The sequence below is a fragment of the Theropithecus gelada genome, chromosome 16 (assembly GCF_003255815.1).
Source record: "Theropithecus gelada isolate Dixy chromosome 16, Tgel_1.0, whole genome shotgun sequence".
Classification (NCBI taxonomy): Eukaryota; Metazoa; Chordata; class Mammalia; order Primates; family Cercopithecidae; genus Theropithecus; species Theropithecus gelada.
In genome coordinates this window covers 49,390,967-49,418,659 of record NC_037684.1, presented here as the reverse complement: position 1 = coordinate 49,418,659, position 27,693 = coordinate 49,390,967, and the positions used below count along the sequence as shown (strand labels likewise).

Sequence of the window (27,693 nt, the reverse complement as noted above, 5' to 3'; positions counted from 1 at the left end):
GTCCCCCAGGCTGGAGTGCAGTGGCATGATCTCAGCTCACTGTAAGCTCTGCCTCCCAGGTTCATGACATTCTCCAGCCTTAGCCTCCCGAGTAGCTGGGACTACAGGCGCCCACCACCATGCCTGGCTAATTTTTTTTTTTTTTGTATTTTTAGTAGAGACGGGGTTTCACCCTGTTAGCCAGGATGGTCTCCATCTCCTGACCTTGTGATCTGCCTGCCTTGGCCTCTCAAAGTGCTGGGATTACCGGTGTGAGCCACCGCCCCTGGACTTTATTTACTTATTTTTAGAGACAGGGTCTTGTTCTATCACCCATCCTGGAGTGCAGTGGCATGACCATAACTCACTGTAACCTCAAACTCCTGGGCCCAAGTAATCCTTCTATCTCAGCCTCTCAAGTTGCTGGGACTACAGGTGGGTGCCACCACTCCTGGCTAATTTTTTTTTTTTTTTTGTAGAGACAGGGGTCTCACTATGTTGCCCAGGCTGGCATTGAACTCCTGGCCTCAAGCAATCTTCAGCCTTGGCCTCCCAAAGTGTTGCAATTACAGGTGTGATCCATTGCACCTGGCCAGACACTTACTTTTTTTTTTTTTTAAGACAGTCTCACTCCCTCACCCAGGCTGGAGTGCAGTGGCCCAATCTCAGCTCACTGCAACCTCCACCTTCCGAGTTTTGAATGCTCAGCCTCCAGAGTAGCTGGGATTATAGGCGCCCACCATCATGCCTGGCTAACTTTTGTATTTTTAGTGGAGACGGGGTTTCACCATGTTGGCCAGGTTGGTCTTGAATGCCTGACCTCTGAGGCTGGGCACGGTGGCTCACGCCTGTAATCCCAGCACTTTGGGAGACCAAGGCAGGCGGATCACCTGAGGTCAGGCGTTTGAGACCAGCCTGGCCAACATGGTGAAACCCCGTCTCCACTAAAAATACAAAAATTAGCCGGGCGTGGTGGCAGGCGCCTGTAATCCCAGTTACTCGGGAGGCTGAGGCAGGAGAATGGTTTGAACCCGGGAGGCAGTGGTTGCAGTGAGCCCAGATCAAGCCATTGCACTCCAGCTTGGGCAACAAGAGCGAAATTCCGTCTCAAAACACAACAACAAAAAAACCCAAAAACTTGTCATTTAATCTTCATAACAACCACTTAAATTGGTTATCCCCATTTCACAGATGAAGGAACAGGCTTACAGGGAGATTAAGTTACTTGCCCAACATCTCCCTGCCGCTAATGACGGAGCAGATATTGGAATCCCAGGTCTCAGACCCTAGAAGGTGCAGAGCAAAAATTCATATTTTCCCATGAATCAACACTTCTCCCTCTTTGGACCGATGGCCCCAAAGTGCAGGGGTCTACAGTCCCAAGCGGTCTGAGAAAGTCCGTCTGCTTACTTAGGACACCGTCTGCTGACTGCTCAGCGCTTCCTCCGGCTTGGCTTTCTCGTGGTCAGCCTCAGAGGAAAGGGCAGGCAGAGGCGGGTCCCTTACGGACGGGGCGTTCCGTTCCGGTGGGGAGAACCCTATCTCTCGAGTCCCTGGGGATGCAGACACCCCGAAATCCAGTGGCTTTGGTCTCCTGCTTTCTGCTGGGCAGGACGTGAGCCAGATCCCCAGTCCAGGATGCAGGACGTGGGGTCCACCTCCGGTTCTCTGCCCCTGGTGGGTGAGAGGTGGGACTACGTCTGAGATCTCAGCAGCCACGGTCTCACTGCGGACTCAAGTCTCCACCTAATCCGCCACAATTCCGGACCCGGGATGCCAGGATCCCTCGCGCAGGCGCGCTCCAGCATATGGTTCCCTGCTGCAAGAGCCGACGGCAGCGGAGTCCGCCGCTATCCCATCAGCCCGGCCAGGCAGGTCCAGCTCTCACCCGCCCGGGTCGTCCCGCCTCTCCTATCCCGTCTTGCTCTGCGGCGCGGGGGCAAGATGGCTGCTGAGAAGCAGGTCCCTGGCGGCGGCGGCGGTGGTGGTGGCAGTGGCAGCGGCGGTAGCGGCGGTGGACGTGGTGCCGGAGGGGAAGAAAATAAAGAAAACGAACGCCCTTCGGCCGGATCGAAGGCAAACAAAGAATTTGGGGATAGCCTGAGTTTGGAGAGTATCCTAGAGTAATCGGGCCTAACTCGCAATGACTACGTGTCGATCTGGAGGACTAGGGGCGGGAGAGGCGGCGGGTCCCGGCAGGTCCTGGCAGGAGAGGCCGAGGGTCGCAGTTTTTCTCGCCCTTACTTTTTGGTGCTCAGAATTCCGGGGGTCTGTCTCTCAACTAGTCTTTCCTAGTGTCCCCCTCGCCCTCCTGGCTATGTCCTTTTCTTCCAGTGGCACTGGGATATCAGGCAGGTTTCCCCTGGTGCCCCGCAGTTGTCCAGTTGGAGGGCTTGTGACCAGGTGACGCTTTGAGCACCTTGCTTTGGCACCTTGAACTGGGGAGAGGAAACTGCAGTCTTGACATTCCGCTTAATACTTTTTTTTTTTTTTTTTTTTTTAAAGAGTCTCACTCTGTCATCCAGGCTGGAGTGAAATGGCTCAATTTTGGCTCACTGCAACCTCCGCCTCCCGGGTTCAAGTGATTCTCCTGCCTCAGCCTCCTGAGTAGCTGGGATTACAGACATGCATGCCACACCTGGCTAATTTTTGCATTTTTAGTAGAGATGGGGTTTCACTGTGTTCGTCAGGCTGGTCTCAAACTCCTGACCTCGTGATCTGCCCGCCTCAGCCTCCCAAAGTGCTGGGATTACAGGCGTGAGCCACCGCGCCCGGCCCCCTTAATACTCTTGTCTGACAGTCGTGGTAGACTGAGTAGTAAAACCTACAGCTTGATACTTTGAAAGTGGAGGTAAAGATTGACTCCGAGGAAAAGCTTGTTGCCCATTTTAATTGTAAGTTACCGTAGTTAATATCGTTTGTCCCCTTGTCATTTTTTTATGATCGGTCTGTAGGCATTTTATCTTGCTGACAGTCATTCATATAAGCTGGAGGAATCGGTTTCTAGTTTTCCTCAGTGTGTATCTCAACCGAGTGCTTGTGGTACTAGTTTGTGACCTTTTGAAATGAATAACAGATGGAGAAAATGTAGGCGAGTTTCTGAAATTCAACTTGACCTCTTAATGGACTTAAAGTTTTCAGGGCTTTGGAGTGAAGTTTTTTGAATTAGTGGTGATAGTTCCAAGTAGACGTTAGCAAGCCCTGATTTTACTGAGACCTTTATATCTCTTTGTCCCTTTTTAGTCATTGAAAGAGTCCTTTTAGTGTTCACTATTTTAAAATATGTCTCTAGAGAAGCGTTGAGGAAATATTAAGAGAAAACTGTACTTATATAGGTGAAGGTCATTGGACTTTCTAAAGTTTAGTGCATATTCTTAAATATTTTAAGATTATTAAAAGGAGAATTTGGTCAGTCGTTCTTCTTTTAAAAGAAAAACCTTAATACTTTTATGCAAACTGTGGCCTAGCTTGGTTGACATGTGCTAATCATAGACTCTCTAAGCATCACAGCTGTTAAGGAAAGTTAGATTTGGCAGGTGTTGAAGATTATGCAAATGGAGGCTTAGTACACGTCATTTATAATCTGAATCTGTTTGAATGAATAAAATGTGGGGTCCAGGTGTAAACTGGTGTGAAGCACCCCAATTATAGTCAGCATTTAGAATCCGTCAGCTTAATTTAAACTGGATTTTGGCAGTTTTCAGTGGCCAGTAGTGCCCTTCTTTTTTAGTTTGAAAGTAGTAACAATTCAGGCAATCAATTTTTCTGTAGGTTAGCCCTGTCCTGTGGCAAGATAGATATTAAAAATGGTTACAGAAGATCTCACTAGTGTACTAAATATTTCACAAATGTGTGTGTATGTGAGAGAGTGTGTGAGAGTGAGTCTCGCTCTGTCACCCAGGCTGGAGTGCAGTGGTGCTATCTTAGCTCACTGCAACGTCTGCCTCCCAAGTTCAAGCGATTCTCCTTCCTCAGCCTCCAGAGTAGCTGGGATTACAGGTACTCGCCACTGCCCCCGGCTAATTTTTTGTGTTTTTAGTAGAGATGGGGTTTCACCATGCTGGCAGGCTGACCTCAGATGATCCACCTGCCTCGGCCTCCCAAAGTGCTGAGATTACAGGCATGAGCCACTGCATCTGGCTGTATTTCACAAATGTTTAATGTGTTGTGGTTTGACACAGATATAGACTGATGGTACAGGTTTTGATTTGTTTGGGTTCTTGCCATCGTAAGATTTTCCTTAATGTCGACTCTAGTTCTTCAGATTATTAAGGAATCCCAGCAGCAGCATGGTTTACGGCATGGAGATTTTCAGAGGTACAGGTTAGTATCACATACAAGATGTTTGGATATCATTGTGGGACTTGCTTTGCTTTTGTTAATACCCTGTTTACTCTGACATATCAGAAAATACACTAGAAAGTCTAGAGCATTGTGGGGTTTTTTTTGTGTGTTTGTTTGTTTGTTTTTGAGACGGAGTCTTGCTCTATTGCCAGACTGGAATGCAGTGCCGCAGTCTTGTCTCGCTGCAACCTCTGCCTTCTGGGTTCCAGCGATTCTCCTGCCTCAGCCTCCCGAGTAGCTGGTTTTTTTTTTGTTTTTTTTTTTTTTAAGATGGAGTCTCACTCTGTCACCCAGGCTGGAGTGCAGTGGCACGCTCCTGGCTCACTGTAGCCCCTGCCTCTCGGGTTCAGGTGATTCTCCTGCTTCTGCCTCCCAAGTACCTGGGACTATAGGCATGTGCCACCATGCCTGGCTAAGTTTTGTATTTTTACTAGAGATGGGGTTCCACCATGTTGGTCAGGCTGGTCTTGAACTCCTGACCTCAGGTGATCCGCCCTCTTCAGACTCCCAAAGTGCTGGGATTACAGGCAGGAGCTACCACACCCAGCCTAATTTTTGTATTTTCAGTAGAGATGGGGTTTCACTGTGTTGGCTAGGCCAGTCTTGAATTCCTGACCTCAAGTGATCCACCTGCCTTGGCCTCCCAAAGTGCTGGGATTACAGATGTGAGCCTCTACGCCCAGCCAGAGGTCTTTTTTTTTTTTTTTTTTTTTGAGACGGAGTCTTGCTCTGTCGCCCAGGCGGGAGTGCAGTGGCCAGATCTCAGCTCACTGCAAGCTCCGCCTCCCGGGTTTATGCCATTCTCCTGCCTCAGCCTCCCGAGTAGCTGGGACTACAGGCACCCGCCACTTCGCCCGGCTAGTTTTTTGTATTTTTTTGTAGAGACGGGGTTTCACCGGGTTAGCCAGGATGGTCTTGATCTCTTGACCTCGTGATCTGCCCGTCTCGGCCTCCCAAAGTGCTGTGATTACAGGCTTGAGCCGCCGTGCCCGGCCCAGAGGTCTTAATAAATGGATTCCTATTTCTCACTGGACCCTCCAGGCTTTTTTGTTGTTAAAAATGGATCCATAGTGCAAGAAAATTTTTACTAATATTTATTTCTACTCATAATGTATGAGTGTTCCATTTAATTTTTATGTAAAAGGGTAAATGATAACTAAAGCTGCTATTAGGGATTGAGAGAAAAAAGCCAGTTCGTAGATTCAACCTAGACTACTATTTCTTCTTTTCATTTATGTATTTATTTATTTTTTTTGAGACAGAGTCTCACTCTGTCACCCAGGCTGGAGTGCAATGGTGCAGTGTCAACCCATTGCAACCTCCACCTCCCAGGTTCAAGCGATTCTCCTGCCTCAGCCTCCCAAGTAGCTGGGACTACAGGCACATGCCACCACACCTGGCTAATTTTTGTATTCTTAGTACAGATGGTTTCGCTGTGTTGGCCAGGCTGGTCTTGAATGCCTGACCTCATGATCCACCCACCTCAGTCTCCCAAAGTGTTGGGATTACAGGCATGAGCCACCGTGCCTGGCCTATTTCTTTTTTTCTTTTTCTTTTTTTTTTTTTTTTTTAAATAATCTATACCCTGGTAGCTTTGATTGAGATGCTGAAGTAGTATTTATTTATTTTATTTATTTTTTATACAGAGCCTCACTCTGTCACCCAGGCTGGAGTATAATGGCATGATCTCGGATCACTGCAACCTCTGCCTCCCTGGTTCAAGTGATTCTCCTGCCTCTGCCTCCTGAATAGCTGGGACTGCAGGCACATGCCACCACGCCCGGCTAATTTTTAGTAGAGACAGTTTCACTGTGTTGGCCAGGCTGGTCTGGAACTCCTGACCTCAGGTGATCCCCTACCTCAGCCTCCCAAAGTGCTGGGATTACAGGCATGAGCCAATGTGCCCGGCCTATTTCTTTCTTTATTTTTTATTTCATTTTATTTACTTATTTTTTTGTCACTTAGGCTGGAATGCCGTGGCATGATCTCGGTGCACTGCAACCTCCACCTTCTGGGTTCAAGCAATTCTGCTGCCTCAGCTTCCTGAGTACCTGGGACTACAGGCATGCACCACCATGCCTAGCTAATTTTTGTATTTTTAGTGGAGATGGGGTTTCACTGTGTTGTCCAGGCTGGTCTCGAACTCCTGACCTCAAGTGATCTGCCTGACTTGGCCTCCCAAAGTGCTACGATTACAGACGTGAGCCACCATGCCTGGCCCCCTGAAGTAGTATTGAAATATTTTGTATTGTAAATTATGTACTGTATTACTTTGACTTAAAGGTTGGTACAATTTTTTATATATATATATTTTTAACTAATTTAGTCAAAAATGTATATATTTATTGAACATCTGCGGACTAGACACTGTGTTAAGGCATTGTGAAAAATTTAAAAATGAAATCCTAGCGTGGCGTGGTGGCACCTGCCATAGTGCCAGTTACTTGGGAGGATGAGGCCCGATAATTGCTTAAGCCCCAGAGTTCGAGCCCAGCCTGGGCAACAGCAACATTGTGAGACTCTGTCTCAAAAAATAATTCTCCCTGCCCTAAAGGGATTTATATTAGTGGGCAACTATGTGAGAACATAATTATAATGTCACACACTGTAATAGAAGGAAGAATAAAGAGCTACATGAGCATAGAGGAGGAGGTGTGGCATAAAGGTGACATTTGTATTGCTTCTTGGCAACAACCTAATTGGCTTCCTTATTTTTCTTCAGACATGCCTGCAGTTCTTTCTTCATTTGTTTGGTGTCGTCCTAGTCTTCCTCAGGATTCCCCTTTCCTTGTTTTCTTTACATTCATTAGAATCCTCCTCGTTCTTTTTTTGTTTGTTTGTTTGAGACAGAGTCTTGCTCTGTCACCCAGGCTGGAGTGCAGTGGTGTGTTCTCGGCTCACTGCAACGTCCACCCCTCAGGTTCAAGCAGTTCTCTGCCTCAGCCTCCCGAGTAGCTAGGATTACAGATGCCTGCCCACCATGCCTGGCTAATTTTTTTTGTTTGTTTGTTTTCTCTGAGATGGAGTTTTGCTCTGTCACCCAGGCTGGAGTGCAGTGGCACGATCTTGGCTCACTGCAAACTCCACTTCCCAGGTTCACGCCGTTCTCCTGCCTCAGTCTCCCAAGTGGCTGGGACTACAGGTGCCCACCACCACGCCCGGTTAATTTTTTGTATTTTTAGTACAGACAGGGTTTCACCGTGTTAGCCAGGATGGTTTCGATCTCCTGACCTCGTGATCTGCCCACCTCAGCCTCCCAAAGTGCTGGAATTACAGGCGTGAGCCACCACACCTGGCCTTTTTTTTTTTTTCCTGAGATGGAGTTTCGCTCTTGTTGCTCAGGCTGGAGTGCAATGGCATGGTCTTGGCTCACCGCAACCCCCTCCTCCTGGGTTTAAGCGATTGTCCTGCCTCACCCTCCCGGGTAGCTGGGATTACAGGCATGTGCCACCACACCTGGCTAATTTTGTATTTTTAGTAGAGACAGGGTTTCTGCATGTTGGTCAGGCTGGTCTCGAACTCCTGACCTCAGGTGATCCACCCGCCTCGGCCTCCCAAAGTGCTGGGATTGCTGGTGTGAGCCACTGCGCCCAGCCTAATTTTTGTATTTTTAGTAGAGATGGGTTTCACCATCTTGGCCTGGCTGGTCTTGAATTCCTGACCTCATGATCCACCCACCTCAGCCTCCCAAAGTGCTGGGATTACAGGTGTGAGCCACTGCACCCAGCCCCTCATTCTTTCTAGGCCCCGCCATCAGTCCACTGCAGCCGAAGGTACTAACAACAGAATGATTACCCATGTCCATTCAACTTGATATTTGCCTTGTTTTCTTGGTTACCATTTTCTCTGCATGATTCTCCTCAACTTTAATGTGGGTTCCTTGAGCATGGGCACTGTGTCCTCCATCTGTGTTTCCTATAATACCGATCATACTGCCCTCCATGTTTTAGTCGTTCAATAAATGTTTAGGGCCGGGCATGGTGGCTTATGCCTATAATCCCAGCACTTTGGAGGGCTGAGGTGGGCAGATCTCTGGAGTCCACGGACTTCGAGACGAGCCTGGGCAACACAGTGATACCCCGTCTCTACAAAAAGTACAAAAATTAGCCAGGTGTGGTGGTGTACCCCTGTGGTCCCATCTACTCAGGAGGCTGAGGTGGGAGGATTGACTGAGCCTGGCTGCAGTTAGCCAAGATCACACCACTGCACTGCAGCCTGGGTGACAGAGTGCGACTCTGTCTCAAAGAAAGGAAAAAAATGTTTGGAAGCTGATATGTGACAATTCTAGCAACCATAACACCCCAAACTGTTGACCCTTGACCTTGCCTTATTGCAGAATTTATTGTTCAAAATACTCTCAACTTGGCTGAGTGAGTTTTGTTTGTGATTTCTTACAGGGGCTACTGTTCCCGTAGACAAAGACGTCTTCGAAAAACACTCAACTTCAAGATGGGGAACAGACACAAATTCACAGGGAAGAAAGTGACTGAAGAGCTTCTGACTGATAATAGGTATTGACTGCTCCGTGCTAGTTGCAAGTTACATCTTGCTAATACATTTATTAAACAATGACATGTGCTAGACTTCATGCCAAACCTTTTAATTATCTCTGGTGACTCTTAGCAGCTCTGTGGGATGGGCATTGTTTACTATTTCTGCATTCTAAGGCAAGGAAACTGAGGCTCAAAGAGGTTCAGTAGTTTGTTCAAGAACTGTGTTGGGGCTGGGCACAGTGGCTCACGCCTATAATCCCAGCACATTGGGAGGCCAAGGCGGGTAGATCACCTGAGTTCAAGACCAGCCTGGCCAACATGGCAAAACCCCATCTCTACTAAAAATATAAAAATTAACTGGGCATGGTGGCAGGCACCTGTAATCCCAGCTACTTGGGAGGCTGAGGCACAAGAATTTCTTTTTTTTTTTTTTTTTGAGACGGAGTCTCGCTCTGTCACCCAGGCTGGAGTGCAGTGGCCGGATCTCTGCTCACTGCAAGCTCCGCCTCCCGGGTTTTAGGCCATTCTCCTGGCTCAGCCTCCCGAGTAGCGGGGACTACAGGTGCTCGCCACCTCGCCCAGCTAGTTTTTTGTATTTTTTAGTAGAGACGGGGTTTCACCGTATTAGCCAGGATGGTCTCGATCTCCTGACCTCGTGATCCGCCCGTCTCGGCCTCCCAAAGTGCTAGGATTACAGGCTTGAGCCACCGCGCCCGGCCAAGAATTTCTTGAATCCGGGAGGCAGAGGTTGCAGTGAGCCAAGATTACACAATTGCACTTCAGCCTAGGCAACAAGAGTGAAACTCCATCTCAAAAAAAAAGGAGGGGAGGGTGGGATTCACTCTCTCAGCTTTGGAGCCTCCCTCCCTCTGTCTCTGTACAGGGAAGCTTCTTCCTTCTCCCTTCCTTCTTGCCTATTAAACTCTGCTTTAAAAAAAAAAAACAACTGTTGGGATGGCAAATGTTGACGTCAGTGATTAGAATCTAATTGATTATTAGGTAAGGTTTCTAGAATGTAAATTTCAGTGTCTGAAACTAGATGCATATATCAATATATCTTTTTTTTTTTTTTTTTTTTTTTTGAGACAGAGTCTCACTCTGTTGCCCAGGCTGGAGTGCAGTGGCCGGATCTCGGCTCACTGGAAGCTCTGCCTCCCGGGTTTACGCCATTCTCCTGCCTCAGCCTCCTGAGCAGCTGGGACTATAGGCACCTGCCACCTTGCCCGGCTAGTTTTTTTGTATTTTTTTAGTAGAGACCGGGTTTCACCGTGTTAGCCAGGATGGTCTTGATCTCCTGACCCCGTGATCCGCCCGTCTCGGCCTCTCAAAGTGCTGGGATTACAGGCTTGAGCCACCGCGCCCAGCCCAGTATATCTTTTTTTTTTTTTTGAGACGGAGTCTCGCTCTGTCGCCCAGGCTGGAGTGCAGTGGCCGGATCTCAGCTCACTGCAAGCTCCGCCTCCCAGGTTTACGCCATTCTCCTGCCTCAGCCTCCCGAGTAGCTGGGACTACAGGCACCCGCCACTTTGCCCGGCTAGTTTTTTGTATTTTTTAGTAGAGACGGGGTTTCACCGAGTTAGCCAGGATGGTCTCGATCTCCTGACCTCGTGATCCGCCCGTCTCGGCCTCCCAAAGTGCTGGGATTACAGGCTTGAGCCACCGTGCCCAGCCCAGTATATCTTAATGTAATTGAGTGGTGTGCAATTTTTGTTTGTTTGTTTGAGACAGAGTCTCACTGTGTTGCCCAGGCTGGAGTGCAGTGGCTTGATCTTGCCTCACTGCAACCTCCGCCTCCTGGGTTCAAACTTCTCCTGCCTCAGCCTCTCGAGTAGCTGGGATTACAGGCACATGCCACCATGCCCAGCTGAGTTTTGTATTTTTAGTAGAGACAGAGTTTCACCATGTTGGCCAGGCTGGTCTTGAACTCCTAACCTCAGGTGATCCACCCATCCCTGCCTCCCAAAGTGCTAAGATTACAGGCATGAGCTACTGCGCCTGGCTGGTGTCTAGAACTTCACAGTTTTCTAGAAGAGTCCTGTATTTCAGTGCTGAATACACTAGTGCTGGCATTTGCTGAAGAATTTTTAGTCTGTCAAGCAACATGTAGTGAAGGTCTCCAGGTCTTCCTCACACTTATGGGCCAAATTATGTTCCTGCCACCTTTTGTGTAAATGAAGATTTATTGGAACCCAGCCATGCCCATTCACATAGGTATTGTTTATAGCTGCTTTTGTGCTACATCAGCAGAGTAGTTGTGACACAGTAGATATAGAAAGAGAGGAGGCATGGTCTTGAACCTTACTGACTTTCATCTTGTTGAAAGATGTTGGTCAGTGCAAACCAGGGAATGCTACAGTAAAAGTGCCATGTTGTGTATCATTTACTGTTCAGCATTCTGAAGCCTTGGAAGGGAGACTTGAACTTGAAGGCTCTTGACAGGGAAGTCAGTAAGCCTGCGTGGGGGAGGCTTGACCTTGAAGGATTTGCGAGAGTGAAGAACATTCTGTGTCGGGGAAAGCAGCATGACCTGATATCCGTGCATGCAGTCTAGGAACTGTAAAGTTCTGGACACTTGTTAGCTGCTACTCAGGCAGTGAAAAGGCTGTGAGCTTGGTGTGTACAGTCAGAAAACTAGAGCCTGGAGACCATAATAGGATGCAGCAGCAAGATGTAGTGATTAAATCTTAAATCTCATGAGAACCAGTTGGGAGAAATCTGGACTCTCTCCCTTTTTTTTTTTGTTTTTTTTTTTTTTTGAGACAGGGCCTCACTGTCACCCAGGCTGGAGTGCAGCAGTGGGATCATAGCTTACTGCAGCCTTGAACTCCTGCCTCACCCTCCTGAGTAGCTGGGACTATAGGCATGTACCACCATGCCCAGCTAACTTTTCTCTTTTTTTCTTTTGTAGAGATGGGATCTCGCTATGACCAGGCTGGTTTCAAACTCCTGGCCTCAAGCGATCCTCCCACCTCGGCCTCCCAATGTACAGGGATTACAGACATGAGCCGCTACACCGAGCCTGGACTCTGTTATGATAGCAAGATCCTTTACTCTGAAGAGACAAGGTTAAGATGAAGTTTAAGACAGATTGATCAAGGCAGTAAAGAAAGATTCACCGATTCACCGGTATAATAATAAAGTAATTAACGAACTTACTGAGCACTTAGTAAGTGCCCGGCTCTAGTCTAAATGTGTTATTTGTATTACTACATGGGAGAGTGGTGCACAGAAAGGTTAGTACTTTGCCCACAGTCACACAGCTAGTAAATGGTGGCACTGAGATTCTGTCCCAGGCTCTGGAACCCTTGTTCATCACCACTTTAATATACTGGTTTTTTTTGTTTGTTTTTTTTTTTTTTTAGATGGAGTCTTGCCTTGTTGCCCAGACGAGAGTATAGTGGTGTGATCTCAGCTCACTGCAACTTCCGCCTCCTGGGTTCAAGCAATTCTCCTGCCTCAGCCTCCCAAGTAGCTGGGATTACAGGGGCATACCAACACACCCAGCTAATTTTTGTATTTTTAGTAGAGATGGGGTTTCACCATGTTGGCCAGGCTGATCTCGAACTCCTGACCTCAGGTGATACGCCTGGCTCAGCCTCCCAAAGTGCTTGGATTATATGCGTGAGCCACTGCGCCTGGCCAATATACTGCCTCTTAAGGACTTTTCTAACTGGGTTGAGATGAAGGAGGTGTTGATTCAAAGATGAGGCCAGATTGTGTGCCTAGACTGTGTCTGTTTGACAAAATTCAGGAGGGATAGGTCACGATTCTGGATTTACCGAGTTTGAGGTGGTAGAGGTTTTTCAATGAGATACGTCTAGTAGATGATGAGAAACCTGAGATTGAGCCCAGGTTGCAAATAGAGATACTGGTTTAGTCATGGCTGAGAATATCAGAAGAGTTGTTTTGAGAGCGGCAAAGGAGGGAGAGTATAAAGAAAAGCCAAGAAGCAGAAGATTACACCTCAGAGAATACCTGGGTCTGATGATGGCCTTTACTGTCTCCCCGCTTCTGTCTCTGGTCTAGATACTTGCTTCTGGTTCTGATGGATGCTGAAAGAGCCTGGAGCTACGCTATGCAGCTGAAACAGGAAGCCAACACTGAACCCCGAAAACGGTTTCACTTATTATCTCGCCTACGCAAAGCCGTGAAGCATGCAGAGGAATTGGAACGTTTGTGTGAGAGCAATCGCGTGGACGCTAAGACCAAGTTAGAGGCTCAGGTTAGTGCCTTAACACTCAGCTTGTTTCGTCGTGGAGATGAAAGACGCTTTAAAAAGCTACAGTTAAGCACAACAGAGTTTCTTCAGGTTAGAAAGCGATAGTCAGGAGAGGAAAAAACTTTCTGAACTTGCTTTTAACAGGTGAAGTTAGCATGTTTTGTTTATCAGCTCTTGATTTTTTTATCCTTTTTTTTTTTTTTAAATTGGACAATGCTTCATTCCATAAAAGAGTGAGTATTGGTTTTTTGTAACTAGCTGTAACTTTTTTTTTTTTTTTTTTTTAAGACGTAGTCTCGCTCTCACCCAGGCTGGAGTGCAGTGGCGCCATCTCGGCTCACTTCAAGCTCTGCCTCCCGGGTTCACGCCATTCTCCTGCCTCAGCCTCCCGAGTAGCTGGGACCACAGGCGCCCGCCACCACGCCCGGCTAATTTTTTGTATTTTTAATAGAGACGGGGTTTCACTGTGTTAGCCAGGATGGTCTCGATCTCCTGACCTCGTGATCCGCCCGCCTCGGCCTCCCAAAGTGCTGGGATTACAGGCATGAGCCACCCCGCCTGACTCTTTTTTTTTTTTTTTTTTGTTGAGACAGAGTTTTGCTTTGTTGCCCAGGCTGGAGTGCAGTGGCGCAATCTCGGCTCACTGCAACCTCTGCCTCCCAGGTTCAAGCAATTCTCCTTCATCAGCCTCCCAAGTAGCTGGGATTATAGGCATGCGCCACCACGCCTGGCTAATTTTTGTGTTTTTAGTAGAGATGGGGTTTCACCATGTTGGCCAGGCTGGTCTCGAGCTCCTGACCTCATGATCCACCCACCTACCTTGGCCTCCCAAAGTGCTGGGATTAGAGGTGTGAGCCACTGCGCCTGGCCAGCTAACTAACTTTTTAAGAAAGGTCGTGTTGTATATAGATGAAAGCTTACAATCTTGTACCTGGAAAAGTTCACAAAGTTAAGAACTTTTTTTGGAAATGAATTTTTTAAAAAAGAGGTGGTAGATATTGCAAGGTTTTATTCAACTTCTGATGCTTATGTTATAGCCCAGAAAATGGTTGTTAAGTAAAATGAAGAAAACAAGTTTCCTTCTTTGAAATTCTTTCCTGGGAAGTGAATGAACCATAACAAATTGCCTATGTATCACCTTTTATTGGTTAAATACGTATTTCTCTTTAAAAATCAACCTGTGATTAATATATCCATATTCTTTGTTTGGGTTGTTTGTTTGTTTTTTAGAAACAGAGTCGCACTCTGTCCCAGGCTGGAGTGCACAGTCATGGCTCACTGCAGCCGTGAACTCCTGGGCTCACGTGATCCTCCTGCCACGGCCTCCTGAATAGTTGGGACTAGAGGCGCACACCACCACACCTGGCTCATTTTTTTTTTTTTTTTTTTTTGAGACAAAGTCTAGCTCCGTCGCCCAGGTTGGGATGCAGTGGTGCTGTCTCGCCCCATTGCAACTTCCGCATCCCAGGTTCAAGCAATTCTCCTGCCTCAGCCTCTCGAGTAGCTGGGATTACAGGCACCCGCTGCCATGCCCAGCTAATTTTTTTGTATTTTTAGTAGAGATGGGTTTTCACCATGTTGGCCAGGCTGGTCCCCAACTCCTGACCTCAGGTGATCCATTCACCTCGGCCTCCCAAAGTGTTGGGATATAGGCCTGAGCCACCACGCCCGGCCACACCCTGGTAATTTTTTAAAATTTTTGGTAGAGACGAGGTGTTGCTATGTTGCCCAGGCTGATCTCGAACTCTTGAACTCAAGCAGCCCTCCTGCCTTGGCCTCCCAAATTGCTAGGATTACAGGTGTGAGCCCCCACGCCCAGCCCATATCCATGTTCTTTTTCTTCTTCTTTCTTAAAATTTATTTTTATTTTCAAATTTTTTTGTAGAGGCAGGGTCTTGCTATATTGCTCTGGCTTGTCTTGAACAGTGGGTTCAAGTGATCCTCCCACCTCGGCCTCCAAAAATGCTGGGATTACAGGTGTGAGCCACTGCACCTGGCCCATATCTATATTCTTAATATCAAAGTTAGAAGCCAATAAAGGAAGATTGAGTGGGAGCACTGGTTTGCTGTTGAAGCAGTTCCTCCTCTTCCATCTCCTCACAGGCTTACACAGCTTACCTCTCAGGAATGCTGCGTTTTGAACATCAAGAATGGAAAGCTGCCATTGAGGCTTTTAACAAATGCAAGTAAGTCCTATAGTCCAAAGGCTGTGGCCAGTTTTAATTATAGGTAGTCAAATTTAAGCTGCAGATCAGGTAGTGGATTGTTTCTGTGAAAGTGAGGGTGACTTTTCTTTCCTATAGAAATGTTGATGACTCTCTTTCATCCTTAGAACATGCCAGTTAGGGTAGTTGGTAGGAGAGCTTCAAAGGGCCGTAATTTGATTTTAGTCACTGTGTTCCCCATGAGTTTTTCATATATATGGCTAATGTAAAACTTGGCTTTTCTTTTCTCGCAGAACTATCTATGAGAAGCTAGCCAGTGCTTTCACAGAGGAGCAGGCTGTGCTGTATAACCAACGTGTGGAAGAGATTTCACCCAACATCCGCTATTGTGCATATAATATTGGTGAGAGCAGGGATCAAGGCATTATACTCAACTTGAACATTGACAGGTGGCCTACTGGGAGCTCATTTCAGAGAGCCTAGAGAGTTGATGTAACTTTCTTCTTCCCTTGCCTCCATCTTTGCCCTGAGTTTTGGTTGATGGCAAAAGCAGACCTGTTGAAGCCAGCCCTGCCCAAAATTATGGAAGACGGTTCTGCCTCTGTGTCCATCCTGCTATGCTGTGTACCCCCGAAGAGCAGTCTTTAGTCTCCGGCTGAGTTCATTTTTTACCTTTTTAGAGCAGTTTTAGGTTCAAGCAAAACTGACAGAAAGATACAGAGATCCATGTAACCCCACCTCCCCACATTCATAGCCTCTCCCATTAGCATCTTCCCCCACCAGAGGGGTGCATTTGTTACAATTGATGACCCTTTATTGACACACCATAATCTCCCAAAGTCCATAGTTTACATCAGGGTTCATGCTTGATATTGTACATTGTATGGGTTTGGACAAATGTTTCATGACGTGTATTTACCATCATATACCATACGGAGTATTTTCATTGCCCCAATCAATTTCATTCTTTATAAAAGACTTGTCTTCAGAGAACAGATTGTACTGCAGATTCATTGAAGTAGGATGTGGAGGGGGAAGAGCTCTTTAAGTCTGAATTGAATTAGTGATTCTCAAGAAAACAGGCCAGACCCTTGAAGATTTTCCTGTCTTTCTCTCTCAGGGGACCAGTCAGCCATCAATGAACTCATGCAGATGAGACTGAGATCTGGGGGCACTGAGGGTCTCTTGGCTGAAAAATTGGAGGTAATCTAGTATGCATATTTTTGTGAAAAGCCTTTGGACAAAGTCCAGAAGAAGGAGTAATTCATAATCCCCTAGGGATATTTGATGTTAATATATGGATATTTACATCTGTATTAGCAAATATCTACATTTGCTAAAAGTTTGAACAAAAAAACTTTTTTAAATTAATACTTCAATTTTTTTTTTTTTTGAGACCGTCTTACTCTGTTGCTCAGGCTAGAGTGCAGTGGCGTGATCTCAGCTCACTGCAAGTGATCTGCCCGCCTCGGCCTCCCAGAGTTCTGGGATTACAGGCATGAGTCACTGTGCCTGGCCAAGTATTCAATTATTTAACCTCATTACATTTATTTTCTAAGCAAGTAGTATAGAAAAAGCAAGAAATACAAAAGATTGGGGAAAAATATAAACCACATGGGTTGCCACTTTTATTTGTTTGTTTGTTTATTTATTTATTTTGAGACGGAGTCTTGCTCTGTTGCCAGGCTAGAGTGCCATGGTGCGATCTCGGCTTCACTGCAAGCTCCGCCTCCCGGGTTCAAGCAATTCCCCTGCCTCAGCCTCCCAAGTAGCTGGGATTACAGGCGCCCACCACCACGCCTGGCTAATTTTTTGTATTTTAGTAGAGACAGGGTTTCACCATGTTGGCCAGGATGGTCTCAATCTCCTAACCTCGTGATCCACCCGCCTTTGCCTCCCAAAGTGCTGGGATTACAGGTATGAGCCACTGTGCTCGGCTTATTTATTATTATTATTTTTGAAACAGGGTCTCACTCTGTTGCCCAGGCCAGAGTGCAGTGGCTTGATTTTGACTCATTGCTGCCTTGACTTCCTGGTCTCAAGTGATCCTTCTGCCTCAGCCTCCTGAGTAGCTGGAACTACAGGTGAAGATTACCATGCCCAGCTAACTTTTTTATTTTTATTTTTTTTTGGTGGAGACAGAGTCTTACTATGTTTCCCAGTCTGGTCTCATTCTTGAACTCTGGTGCTCAAGCGATCTGTTCGCCTTAGCCCCCCAAAGTGCTGGGATCACAGGCATGATCCACCTTACCCAGCCATACACCATCATCTTTTGATGGCTACATGGTACTCCATTGCATAGAAGTCAGTTTTATTTAACCATTCATTGTTGTGCATTAAGTGGTAAATGGTATTACCATGAATATCCACGTCCTCAGATTTTGCACACATTCTTGATTATTTTCTTAGGATAAATTCCTAAAACTGGAATTAAATGGTTTGGAAACTTTTGATACATACTGACAAATGTCTTTAAGTTTCTACTGATTTGCATTTCTGCTTGCAGTGTATACAGATATGCTTTTCTCCTCACATCCTTACCAAACCTCACTGTTACTCTTTTTAACCTTCCGTTATGTCCTTTTAGTATTTGAATTTCTATAACTAAAATATATGATACCAGGGAGAAATTTATTTATTTATTTATTTATTTTTTAATTTTTTTTTTTTTTTGAGACTGAGTCTGGCTCTGTCGCCCAGGCTGGAGTGCAGTGGCCGGATCTCAGCTCACTGCAAGCTCCGCCTCCCGGGTTTACGCCATTCTCCTGCCTCAGCCTCCCGAGTAGCTGGGACCACAGGCGTCCGCCACTTCGCCCGGCTAGTTTTTTGTATTTTTTAGTAGAGACGGGGTTTCACCGTGTTAGCCAGGATGGTCTCGATCTCCTGACCTCGTGATCCACCCGTCTCGGCCTCCCAAAGTGCTGGGATTACAGGCTTGAGCCACCGCGCCCGGCCGAGAAATTTAAAACAAATAGATATTGGTGGCCAGTGGGGTGGTTCACACCTGTAATCCTGGCACTGTGGGAGCCTGAGGTGAAAGGATCACTTGAGCCCAGGAGTTCAAGACCAACCTGGGCAACATAGTGAGACCCCACCTCTACAAAAAAAATTTTTTCAGAGGCCGGGCATGGTGGCTTACACCTGTAATCCCAGCACTTTGGGAGGCCAAGGCGAGCAGATAACCTGAGGTCAGGAGTTCGAGATCAACCTGACCAACATGGAGAAACCCCGTCTCTCTACTGAAAATACAGAATTAGCTGGGGGTGTTGGTACATGCCTGTAATCCCAGCTACTTGGGAGGCGGAGGTTGCAGTGAACCAAGATCATGCCATTGCATTCCAACCTGGGCAACAAGAGTGGAATTCCACCTCAAAAAAAAAAAAATTTTTTTTTTTTTTCTTAAATTAGCCAGGCATAGTGACATACAGCTGTAGTCCTAGCTACTCGGGAGGCTGAGGCATAGGGATCACTTGAGCCCAGGAGTTTGAGGTTGCAGTAAGCTGTCATGGGGCCACTGTACTCCAGCCTGGGCAACAAAGCAAGACCCTGTCTATTAAAAAAATATTGGACTGGGCGCAGTAGCTCACGCCTGTAATCCCAGCACTTTGGGAGGCTGAGGCGGGCAGATCACGAGGTCAGGAGATCGAGACCATCCTGGCTAACACAGTAAAACCCCGTCTGTAGTAAAAATACAAAAAAATTAGCCGGGCGTGGTGGCGGGCACCTGTAGTCCCAGCTACTAGGGAGGCTGAGGCAGGAGAATGGCATGAACCCGGGAAGCGGAGCTTGCAGTGAGCCGAGATTGTACCACTGCACTCCAGCCTGGGTGACAGAGTGAGACTCCGTCTCAAAAAAAAAAAAAAAAAAAGAATGGCTGGGCACAGTGGCTCATGCTTGTAATCCCAGCACTTTGGGAGGCTGAGGCAGGTGGATCGCTTGAGGCCAGGAGTTTGAGACTGACCTGGCCAACGTGGCGAAATCCCGTCTCTACTAAAAATACAAAAATTAGTTGGGCATGGTGGCATGTGCCTATAGTTCTAGCTTCTCAGGAGGCTAAGGCACGAGAATTCCTTGAACCTGGGAAGCGGAGGTTGCAGTGAGCCTATATTACGCCACTGCACTCCAGCCTGGGTGACAGAGCAAGACTCTGTCTCAAAAAAATGAAAGAAATTGGTATATACTCTACTTTATATGGGGTATAATATGTTGGTTATACAAAGAGACAAATGATAGATTCCGCTTATTTTCACCTCCATCACTTATATCCCCGGTTAAAGCTTTAACTTTTTCAAACTGCTTTTCAGGCTTTGATCACTCAGACTCGAGCCAAACAGGCAGCTACCATGAGTGAAGTGGAGTGGAGAGGGAGAACGGTTCCAGTGAAGATTGACAAAGTGCGCATTTTCTTATTGGGACTGGCTGATAATGAAGCCGCTATTGTCCAGGTGAGGAGGAAGAACTTGCTGTGCTGTCTTCTGTATGTGTCTGAAGGTTGTCCTGTGTGTTTAAGATGTAGTGGCTCGTTGGTATTCAGTTCTAACAAAACAAACATTTGATGCCGTTTGGGATTTGGTAAGTCCGGAGATGTGCCTTATTTAATAAAATTATTTTGAAAACTGAGTTTATAGAGGAATTCTTAATGTTTAGAGGGCAAAGAAATTGACAGCAACAGTCATCAACATAAAAATGGGAAGCATTAGAGGCTGGCTTTAAAGTAAGGGTCACATTTGGCCCAGCAGGTGGTGTAGCAGCTTAACTGTTATGTTCCTCAAGTCTCTCTGACATGTTGTCATAACCTCCTAGCCCTAAAGGGTTCACCTCTTAGTCCTGGGGCTTTGCAGGATAGCCTGGTTAAACCAGAATGTCTTGTTTTGTGTGTGGTGTACATGTAAAATTCACGCAAACCTGTATCACTTGATACTGCCTACTGACATAGTTACTTGTTTGTGGGTGTGAACAACCAAATGCATCCTAAAAGATAAGACATCCTGGTGACCTTTGTATGAGGTAGACAGCAATGGCGGCACTTTTTAGAGCTTCTTTTCCACATAAGTTAAAGGATATATTTAAAAAAGCAGGCTGCTGACAGTCTATTCCCTCATCAGGGAACAGTGGCATTTCCTAAGACTTCATAGTAATCTTTTGCACCCTGAATAATGTGTATATGGGTTGGGGAGGGGGCGGTGTTTTGTTAATGTGTTGATGAACTGGCCTAAGCATCTAAACTTTTCAGCAACTTGCTCCAAAATGGCTACTTTGGGTTGGAGGCAGCTTTCAACAGCTGACGAGTTGATGTGTGTCCTTGTCTGTGTTTCATATTGCCTCTCTCATATCCCTTTTATTTGCTTAAAGGACAGAAGACCTGAACAGTACTATAAAGTCAATTTTTCCTTAAACTGAAAGGCTTTTCTTGAGACCGTTCTATTGGCACTGTTGTATGGTGCTACCTCCTCTGGACAAGGGCTCTGGTAGCAACTATTTAGATTATGTGATTGGGTTAATGCTTTGGTTTTAAAGTGATCAATGCCGGAAGAAAGAAACCATTTCAGTCCTCAGTTCAGTGCCAGACAGCAGAGACAGTGGGGCAGGAATTCTGACTTGAAGAGGAGTTGGGGGAGAGAGATCCATAGGGGCAAGTTAAATGAGGGCTCTTTCAGAGCGGGGCTACAGACACGTACCAAATAAAGAACAGGAAAATCTGGCATTTATTAAGTAATTTTGAGAAGTTACTGCTGGCATGGTGGCTCATGCCTGTAATCCTAGTGCTTTGAGAGGCAGAGGCGGGCAGATCACTTGAGCTCAGCAGTTGGAGACCAGCCTGGGCATCATGGTGAAACCCCATCTCTACAAAAAAAATACCAGAAGGCCGGGCGTGGTGGCTCAAGCCTGTAATCCCAGCACTTTGGGAGGCCGAGACGGGCGGATCACGAGGTCAGGAGATCGAGACCATCCTGGCTAACATGGTGAAACCCCGTCTCTACTAAAAAATACAAAAAACTAGCCGGGCAAAGTGGCGGGCGCCTGTGGTCCCAGCTACTCGGGAGGCTGAGGCAGGAGAATGGCGTGAACCCGGGAGGCGGAGCTTGCAGTGAGCTGAGATCCGGCCACCGCACTCCAGCCTGGGCGACAGAGCCAGACTCAGTCTCAAAAAAAAAAAAAAAAAAAAAAAACCAGAAAATTTAGCCGGGCCCAGTGGCATTCACCTGTAGTCCCAGCTACTCAGAGGCTGAGGCAAGAGGATCACTTGAGGCTGTAATGAGCTGAAATCACGCCACTATGCTGCAGCCTGGGTAATAGCGTGCAACTCTGTCTCCAAAAAAAAAAGGAAAAGAAAAAAAAGAAAGTTAATAACGCTTAAAGTTTAAATACACATTTTTTTTTTTTTTTTTTAAAGACAAGTCTTGCTCTGTCGCCCAGACTGGAGTGCAGTGGTGCAATCTTGGCTTACTGTAAGCTCTGCCTCCCGGGTTCATGCCATTCTCCTGCCTCAGCCTCCCGAGTAGCTGGGACTACAGGCACCCACCACCACACCCAGCTGATTTTTTGTGATCTGCCCGCCTCGGTGCCCCAAAGTGCTGGGATTACAGGTGTGAGTCACCACGCCTGGCCTATTTGCCTGTTTTTAATTGGATTATTTATTTATTTATTTATTTATTTATTTATTTATTTTTGAAGTTGAGTTTCTTGTCTATATTTTGGGTATAATTTCAGTGTCTCTTAAGCTAGCTGGTACTGATATTTACCTCCTTCTAGGAACTGGAATGCAAAAATTTGGTAGTCCCAGGTTATTGCTTTCCTGTAGAGGTTTTTATGATATTTAAATACCAAAACAGCAATTTACTGAAAAGTCTGGAAGGAAGAAATAATACAGGGAGATAAAATATTAGACTGAAAAGACTTGAGCTCAAAGTTAATCAGCTGCCAAAGTCCAGTTGCAAAATCCTTAGTCTCTGTAGCCAAACTTTAAGTATTGACATCCTTAGTATTACCTTTTTTTTTTTTTTTTTTTGAGACGGAGTCTCGCTCTGTCGCCCAGGCTGGAGTGCAGTGACCGGATCTCAGCTCACTGTAAGCTCCGCCTCCCGGGTTTACGCCATTCTCCTGCCTCAGCCTCCCGAGTAGCTGGGACTACAGGCGCTCGCCACCTCGCACGGCTAGTTTTTTGTATTTTTTAGTAGAGACGGGGTTTCACCGGGTTAGGCAGGATGATCTTGATCTCCTGACCTCGTGATCTACCCGTCTCGGCCTCCCAAAGTGCTGGGATTACAGGTTTGAGCCACCGTGCCCGGCTGTTATTTTTTGTAGAGATGGGGGTCTCACTGTGTTGCCCAGGCTGGTCCCAAATGCAGGCTCAAGCAATCCTCCTGCCTCAGCCTCCAAAGTGCTAGAACTATAGGCATGAGCCTCTGCACCTGGCCTAATTTTTAATTTTTTGTAGTGATAGGGTTCTTACTATGTGGCCTAGGCTGGTCTCAAACTCCTGGTCTCAAGTAATTCTCCCGCCTTGGCCTCCTAAAGTGCTAGGATTGCTATTTTTTTTTTTTTTTCTTTTTTTTTTTTTTTTTGAGACAGAGTCTCACCCTGTCACCCAGGCTGGAATGCAATGGCATGATCTAGGCTCACTGCAACCTCCACCTCCCAGGTTCAAGCGATTCTCCTGCCTCAGCCTCCCGAGTAGCTGGGATTACAGGCATGCACCACCACACCTTGCTAACTTTTGTATTTTTAGTAGAGACGGGGTTTCACCATGTTGGCCAAGCTGGTCTCGAACTCCTGACTTTGTGATCCGCCCGCCTTGGCCTCCCAAAGTGCTGGGATTACAGGCGTGAGCCACCGCGCCCGGCCTATTTTGTTTTCTTTAATGCTTGATCACTCCTGACTTGTCACTAGTTGCATTGAGAGGTTATTTTTAGATAGCTCTTTCTGCAGGGAGGACAGATTTTAAATATCTGCAGGCTTGGTGATTCTTTTTTTATTTTTGAGACAGAGTTTTGCTCTTGTTGCCTAAGCTGAAGTGCAGTGGCACAATCTCGGCTCACTGCAACCTCCACCTCCCGGGTTCAAGCAGTCTCCTGCCTCAGTCTCCCAAGTAGCTGGGATTACAAGCGCCCACCACCACGGTTGGCTAATTTTTTGTATTTTTAGTAGAGTCAGGGTTTCACCATGTTGGCCAGGCTGGTCTCGAACTCCTGACCTCAGGCGATCCACCTGCCTCAGCCTCCCAAAGTGCTGGGATTACAGGTGTGAGCCACAACGCCCAGCCTAGGCTTGGTGATTCATATCCTCAAGTTGTGGTTAATATTTTAATATTTGAGTAGAAGAGAGACCATTTATCTTTTTCTTAAGAAAAAAAAATATATATTTATGTATATTTGTATATTCTCATGTGAGATTTGTTTTCTTCTTTACCAGATTTCCATGTGTTTTTTCCTAAACCTCACTGGGCTGGGTAAGGTTTGATTCTTGTGCCCATAGTAGGGGCGTGGTTGGGAATGTGGTCAGACTTGCCTTGTGTGTCTCTTAGTCATACTACCACCTTCCAGCAATTTCCATAGACAAGTGAAAACAATCTGAGAATGTGCATTTTAAAGCAGGAGGTCTGTATCTCAGGACACACCACAGCCCAGCTCAGTTTCCTCCGCACCAGTCAACTTTGAGACTGAGCCTGAGGAGAGAACCTGAGACTGCAGAAAAGCCCATCCTGAAGGTTTCAAGTTTTGTAAAAGTTTACCTAGGATTGATTGATTTATTTGGACTAATCAGTAACATATTACTTCTGGGCTTAAGATTTCTCTCTGTCATAGGCACACCCGGGAAAAGGTCTAGTCAGACCACAAATTTTTGTGCAGGGAGTTTGCCACTTGTGTTTAAGAGCACGTTCTGGTTGGTCCAGTGGCTGGTGGAGAAGGTCAGCGTACAGGTGGCCAGGAATCCTGCCTCTGCATGTTGAGATGAGTTTCTTATTCCACCGTCCTTTCAGGAATCATCTTAGCCTCGAATATAGATTGATAGAATAAAAGTGTAAATAGCAAAATATATGGAAGTCTTCCTGTTTGGGGACATTTTGCCCTGCCCAGGGAGAATCAGGAAAGCTTCTCCTTCAGAGATTAGTGGTCTGAGTCATTGCAGTGTGGGAGTCTTAAGAAAAACACAACTGACTTAAGTCCTGCCCTTCAAATCGACTTTTTCCTTCATTGCTTTTTAAGATATTTGCAAAATTCCCAGTGGGAACTTAGAGCTTTGTGGGAACAGTGGGGAGGTTTGCTGCTTTTCGTATCTCGATGTAGAGGCTTAGTTAAAGGGAACAGAAGTAATACGTGGCAGTCAGGAGGTTGTTTTTTTTTTTTTTGAGACAGAGTCTCGCTGTGTGGCCCAGGCTGGAGTGCAGTGGCCGGATCTCAGCTCACTGCAAGCTCCGCCTCCTGGGTTCACGCCGTTCTCCTGCCTCAGCCTCCTGAGTAGCTGGGACTACAGGCACCCGCCACCTCGCCTGGCTAGTTTTTTGTATTTTTTAGTAGAGACGGGGTTTCACCGTGTTAGCCAGGATGGTCTCGATCTCCTGACCTCGTGATCCACCTGTTTCGGCCTCCCAAAGTGCTGGGATTACAGGCTTGAGCCACCGCGCCCGGCCGGCAGTCAGGAGGTTTTAAACTTGAACTGTACCCTACCGACAGGAAAAGAGGCAAATCCTGTGTAGCTGGTAAGACGAAGTTTGCTCTTTTCTTGAAATGCCTGTTGCCCCAACCACTTAACCCCACCTATCTGAGAAGTGTGTTGGTGGCACGTTTGTTGGATTGCATGGAATTAAAATGGGCACTGTAGCTCATCCTTTCTGCTGAGAACATGGCTGTGGTATATGTGTGTTTCTATTTTGTTTTTGTTTTTGTTTTTTTGAGACAGGGTCTCACTCTGTCATCCAGGCCGGAGTGCAGTGGCACAATCTCAGCTCACTGCAACCTCCACCTCCTGGGCTCAGTTGGACCTCCCACCTTAGCCTCCCGAATAGCTGGGACCACAGGCATGCACCACCACACCTGGCTAATTTTTTTGCATTTTTTGTAGAGATGGGGTTTTGTCATGTTGCCCAGGCTGGTCTCGAACTCCTAGACTCAAGCAATCCTCCCACCTCTGCCTTCCAAAGTACTGGGATTACAGGTGTGAGCCACTGTGTCTGGCACCATGTGTGTTTCTTAAGCGGTGCCAAGTCCACGTGTTTCTTTTTTTAAGTTCTGGGATACATGTGCAGAACATGCAGGTTTGTTACACAGGTACACATGTGCCATGGTGGTTTGCTGCACCCACCAACCCATCATCTAGGTTTTAAGCCCTGCATGTATTAGGTGTTTGTCCTAATACTCTCCCTCCCCTTGCCTCCTACCGCCTGCCATTCACATGTCTTACTCAAGTTTTTAAGCCCTCTAGATTCACATGTCTTATTCCAATTGCTGAGCATTATACGGCGGCACCATTCCACAGATTTGTACTTTGAAAAATTAGGCCAGTAAAGGTTGATGAAGTGATTCTAAAGAATCTTGCCAACCTGGGGTCGGCCAGCAATATTCTATAAGGTCTGTGCTCCGGTGCTGCATTGTCCAGTGCAATAGCCACTCAACACATGTGGTTATTGACATTTGAATTAACAAAACTTCCAACCAGGCGCTGTGGCTCATGCCTGTAATTCCAGCACTTTGGGAGGCCAAGGCAGGTGGATCACATGAGGTCAGGAATTTAGACCATTGGGAAATAGCCAGGCGTGGTGGCGGGCACCTGTAGTCCCAGCTACTCGGGAGGCTGAGGCAGGAGGATCTCATGAACCCCAGAGGCGGTGGTTACAGTGAGCTGAGATCATGGCACTATACTCCAGCCTGGGCAACAGAGCAAGACTCTGTCTCATACTCCAGCCTGGGCAACAGAGCAAGACTCTGTCTCAAAAACACAAAATAATAAAAGATAAATTAATAAAACTTCCGAGTGCTCAGGTGTGCATTGGAGAGCGCACGTAGAGGACACTGCCAGCAGCAGAGAGTTCTGTTGGATAGTGCTGCTCTGGTGGTTCCAGGAGGGAATGGTGGCTGTGTTTGCTTTACTAGATTTATAGGATGAATGAGCCCCAGTTCGTTCCCAAGTTAGTGAACAACTAACTTGGGAAAGTCAAGTAACTTATAAGTGGAAAAGTATGTTTGATTTATATTGGGTAAGTTACAAGGAAGATTTTTTTTTTTTTTTTTTTTCACGCTGGAGACTAAGAAAAGAGAAGAAAAAGATTCTTTAGAGAACTTTTAAGAAAAGCTTTCTTAAGAAAAAAGGTTGTTTTTTTTTTTTTTTTTTTGAGACAGAGTCTCACTCTGTCACCCAGGCTGGAGTGCAGTGGCACGATCTCGGCTCACTGCAAGCTCCGCCTCCCAGGTTCACGCCATTCTCCTGCCTCAGCCTCCCGAGTAGCTGGGACTACAGGTGCCTGCCACCACGCCTGGCTAATTTTTTGTATTTTTAGTAGAGACGGCGTTTCACCATGTTAGCCAGGATGGTCTCAATCTCATGACCTTGTGATCCACCCACCTCAGCCTCCCAAAGTGCTGGGATTACAGGCGTGAGCCACCGCGCCCGGCCAAAAAAAGTGTTCTTATTTATACAAATAGAAAGTGTATAAAAACATTNCGTTTCACCATGTTAGCCAGGATGGTCTCAATCTCATGACCTTGTGATCCACCCACCTCAGCCTCCCAAAGTGCTGGGATTACAGGCGTGAGCCACCGCACCCGGCCAAAAGGTTTTTCTTGAAGCGCCCACCCCCGCCACCCCGGTCCCAACCATCTCTTAAACGGGTAGGCAGTACTGGGTTTTTGTTTGAGCTTTCTTAGAGCTCAGTTGAATATTAAGACATTTTTTCAGGCCGGGCGCGGTGGCTCACGCCTGTAATCCCAGCACTTTGGGAGGCCGAGGCGGGCGGATCACAAGGTCAGGAGATCGAGACCACGGTGAAACCTCGTCTCTACTAAAAATACAAAAAATTAGCCGGGCGCGGTTGTGGGCGCCTGTAATCCCGGCTACTCGGGAGGCTGAGGCAGGAGAATGGCGGGAACCCGGGAGGCGGAGCTTGCAGTGAGCTGAGATCCGGCCACTGCACTCCAGCCTGGGCGACAGAGCGAGACTCCGTCTCAAAAAAAAAAAAAAAAAAGACATTTTTTCAGATTGAGTGTTAAATTCTATGAGAAGTCAAATATCATAATGGAATGTTGATGTTTTAATTTCACAGTGGGTCTGCCAGTCACACAGGTTCATCTCCTTTCTGCCTTTTGTCCATTTCTATCTGCTCGGTTAGATTCTTTGGGATGATAATGTGGCTTGGCAGGTATTCAGGTAGTGAATCACTTTCTCACTTACCCCAGCTGTGTAGCAGACAGGTGACGCCCAGTACTTGTGCAAAGACTGTCATCTCATGCATGTCAACCTTGTCTGTCCTAAAAATTGTTCTCAGAGTAGTCATGTGGAA

General features: G+C 46.7%; 1 protein-coding gene across 5 annotated transcripts in view; it reads left to right on the top strand.

Annotated features, from left to right (window-relative positions):
• Positions 1-1,895: 1,895 nt before the first annotated feature.
• SRP68 (signal recognition particle 68) overlaps positions 1,896-27,693 on the top strand; it is a 41,028-nt gene continuing 15,230 nt past the window's right edge. The window contains exons 1-8 of one of the 5 annotated variants that reach the window (XM_025363757.1): positions 1,896-2,092; positions 4,236-4,302; positions 8,721-8,834; positions 12,843-13,038; positions 15,139-15,221; positions 15,494-15,603; positions 16,321-16,403; positions 19,505-19,645. In XM_025363757.1, the coding sequence (XP_025219542.1) occupies positions 1,924-2,092; positions 4,236-4,302; positions 8,721-8,834; positions 12,843-13,038; positions 15,139-15,221; positions 15,494-15,603; positions 16,321-16,403; positions 19,505-19,645 (963 nt within the window). In that variant the 5' untranslated portion in view covers positions 1,896-1,923. Of the gene's footprint in view, positions 2,093-4,235; positions 4,303-8,720; positions 8,835-12,842; positions 13,039-15,138; positions 15,222-15,493; positions 15,622-16,320; positions 16,404-19,504; positions 19,646-24,380; positions 24,532-24,843; positions 24,901-27,693 lie in introns of those variants that run through there. The other 4 variants (XM_025363760.1, XM_025363759.1, XM_025363758.1 and 1 more) reach the window with 4 other exon arrangements.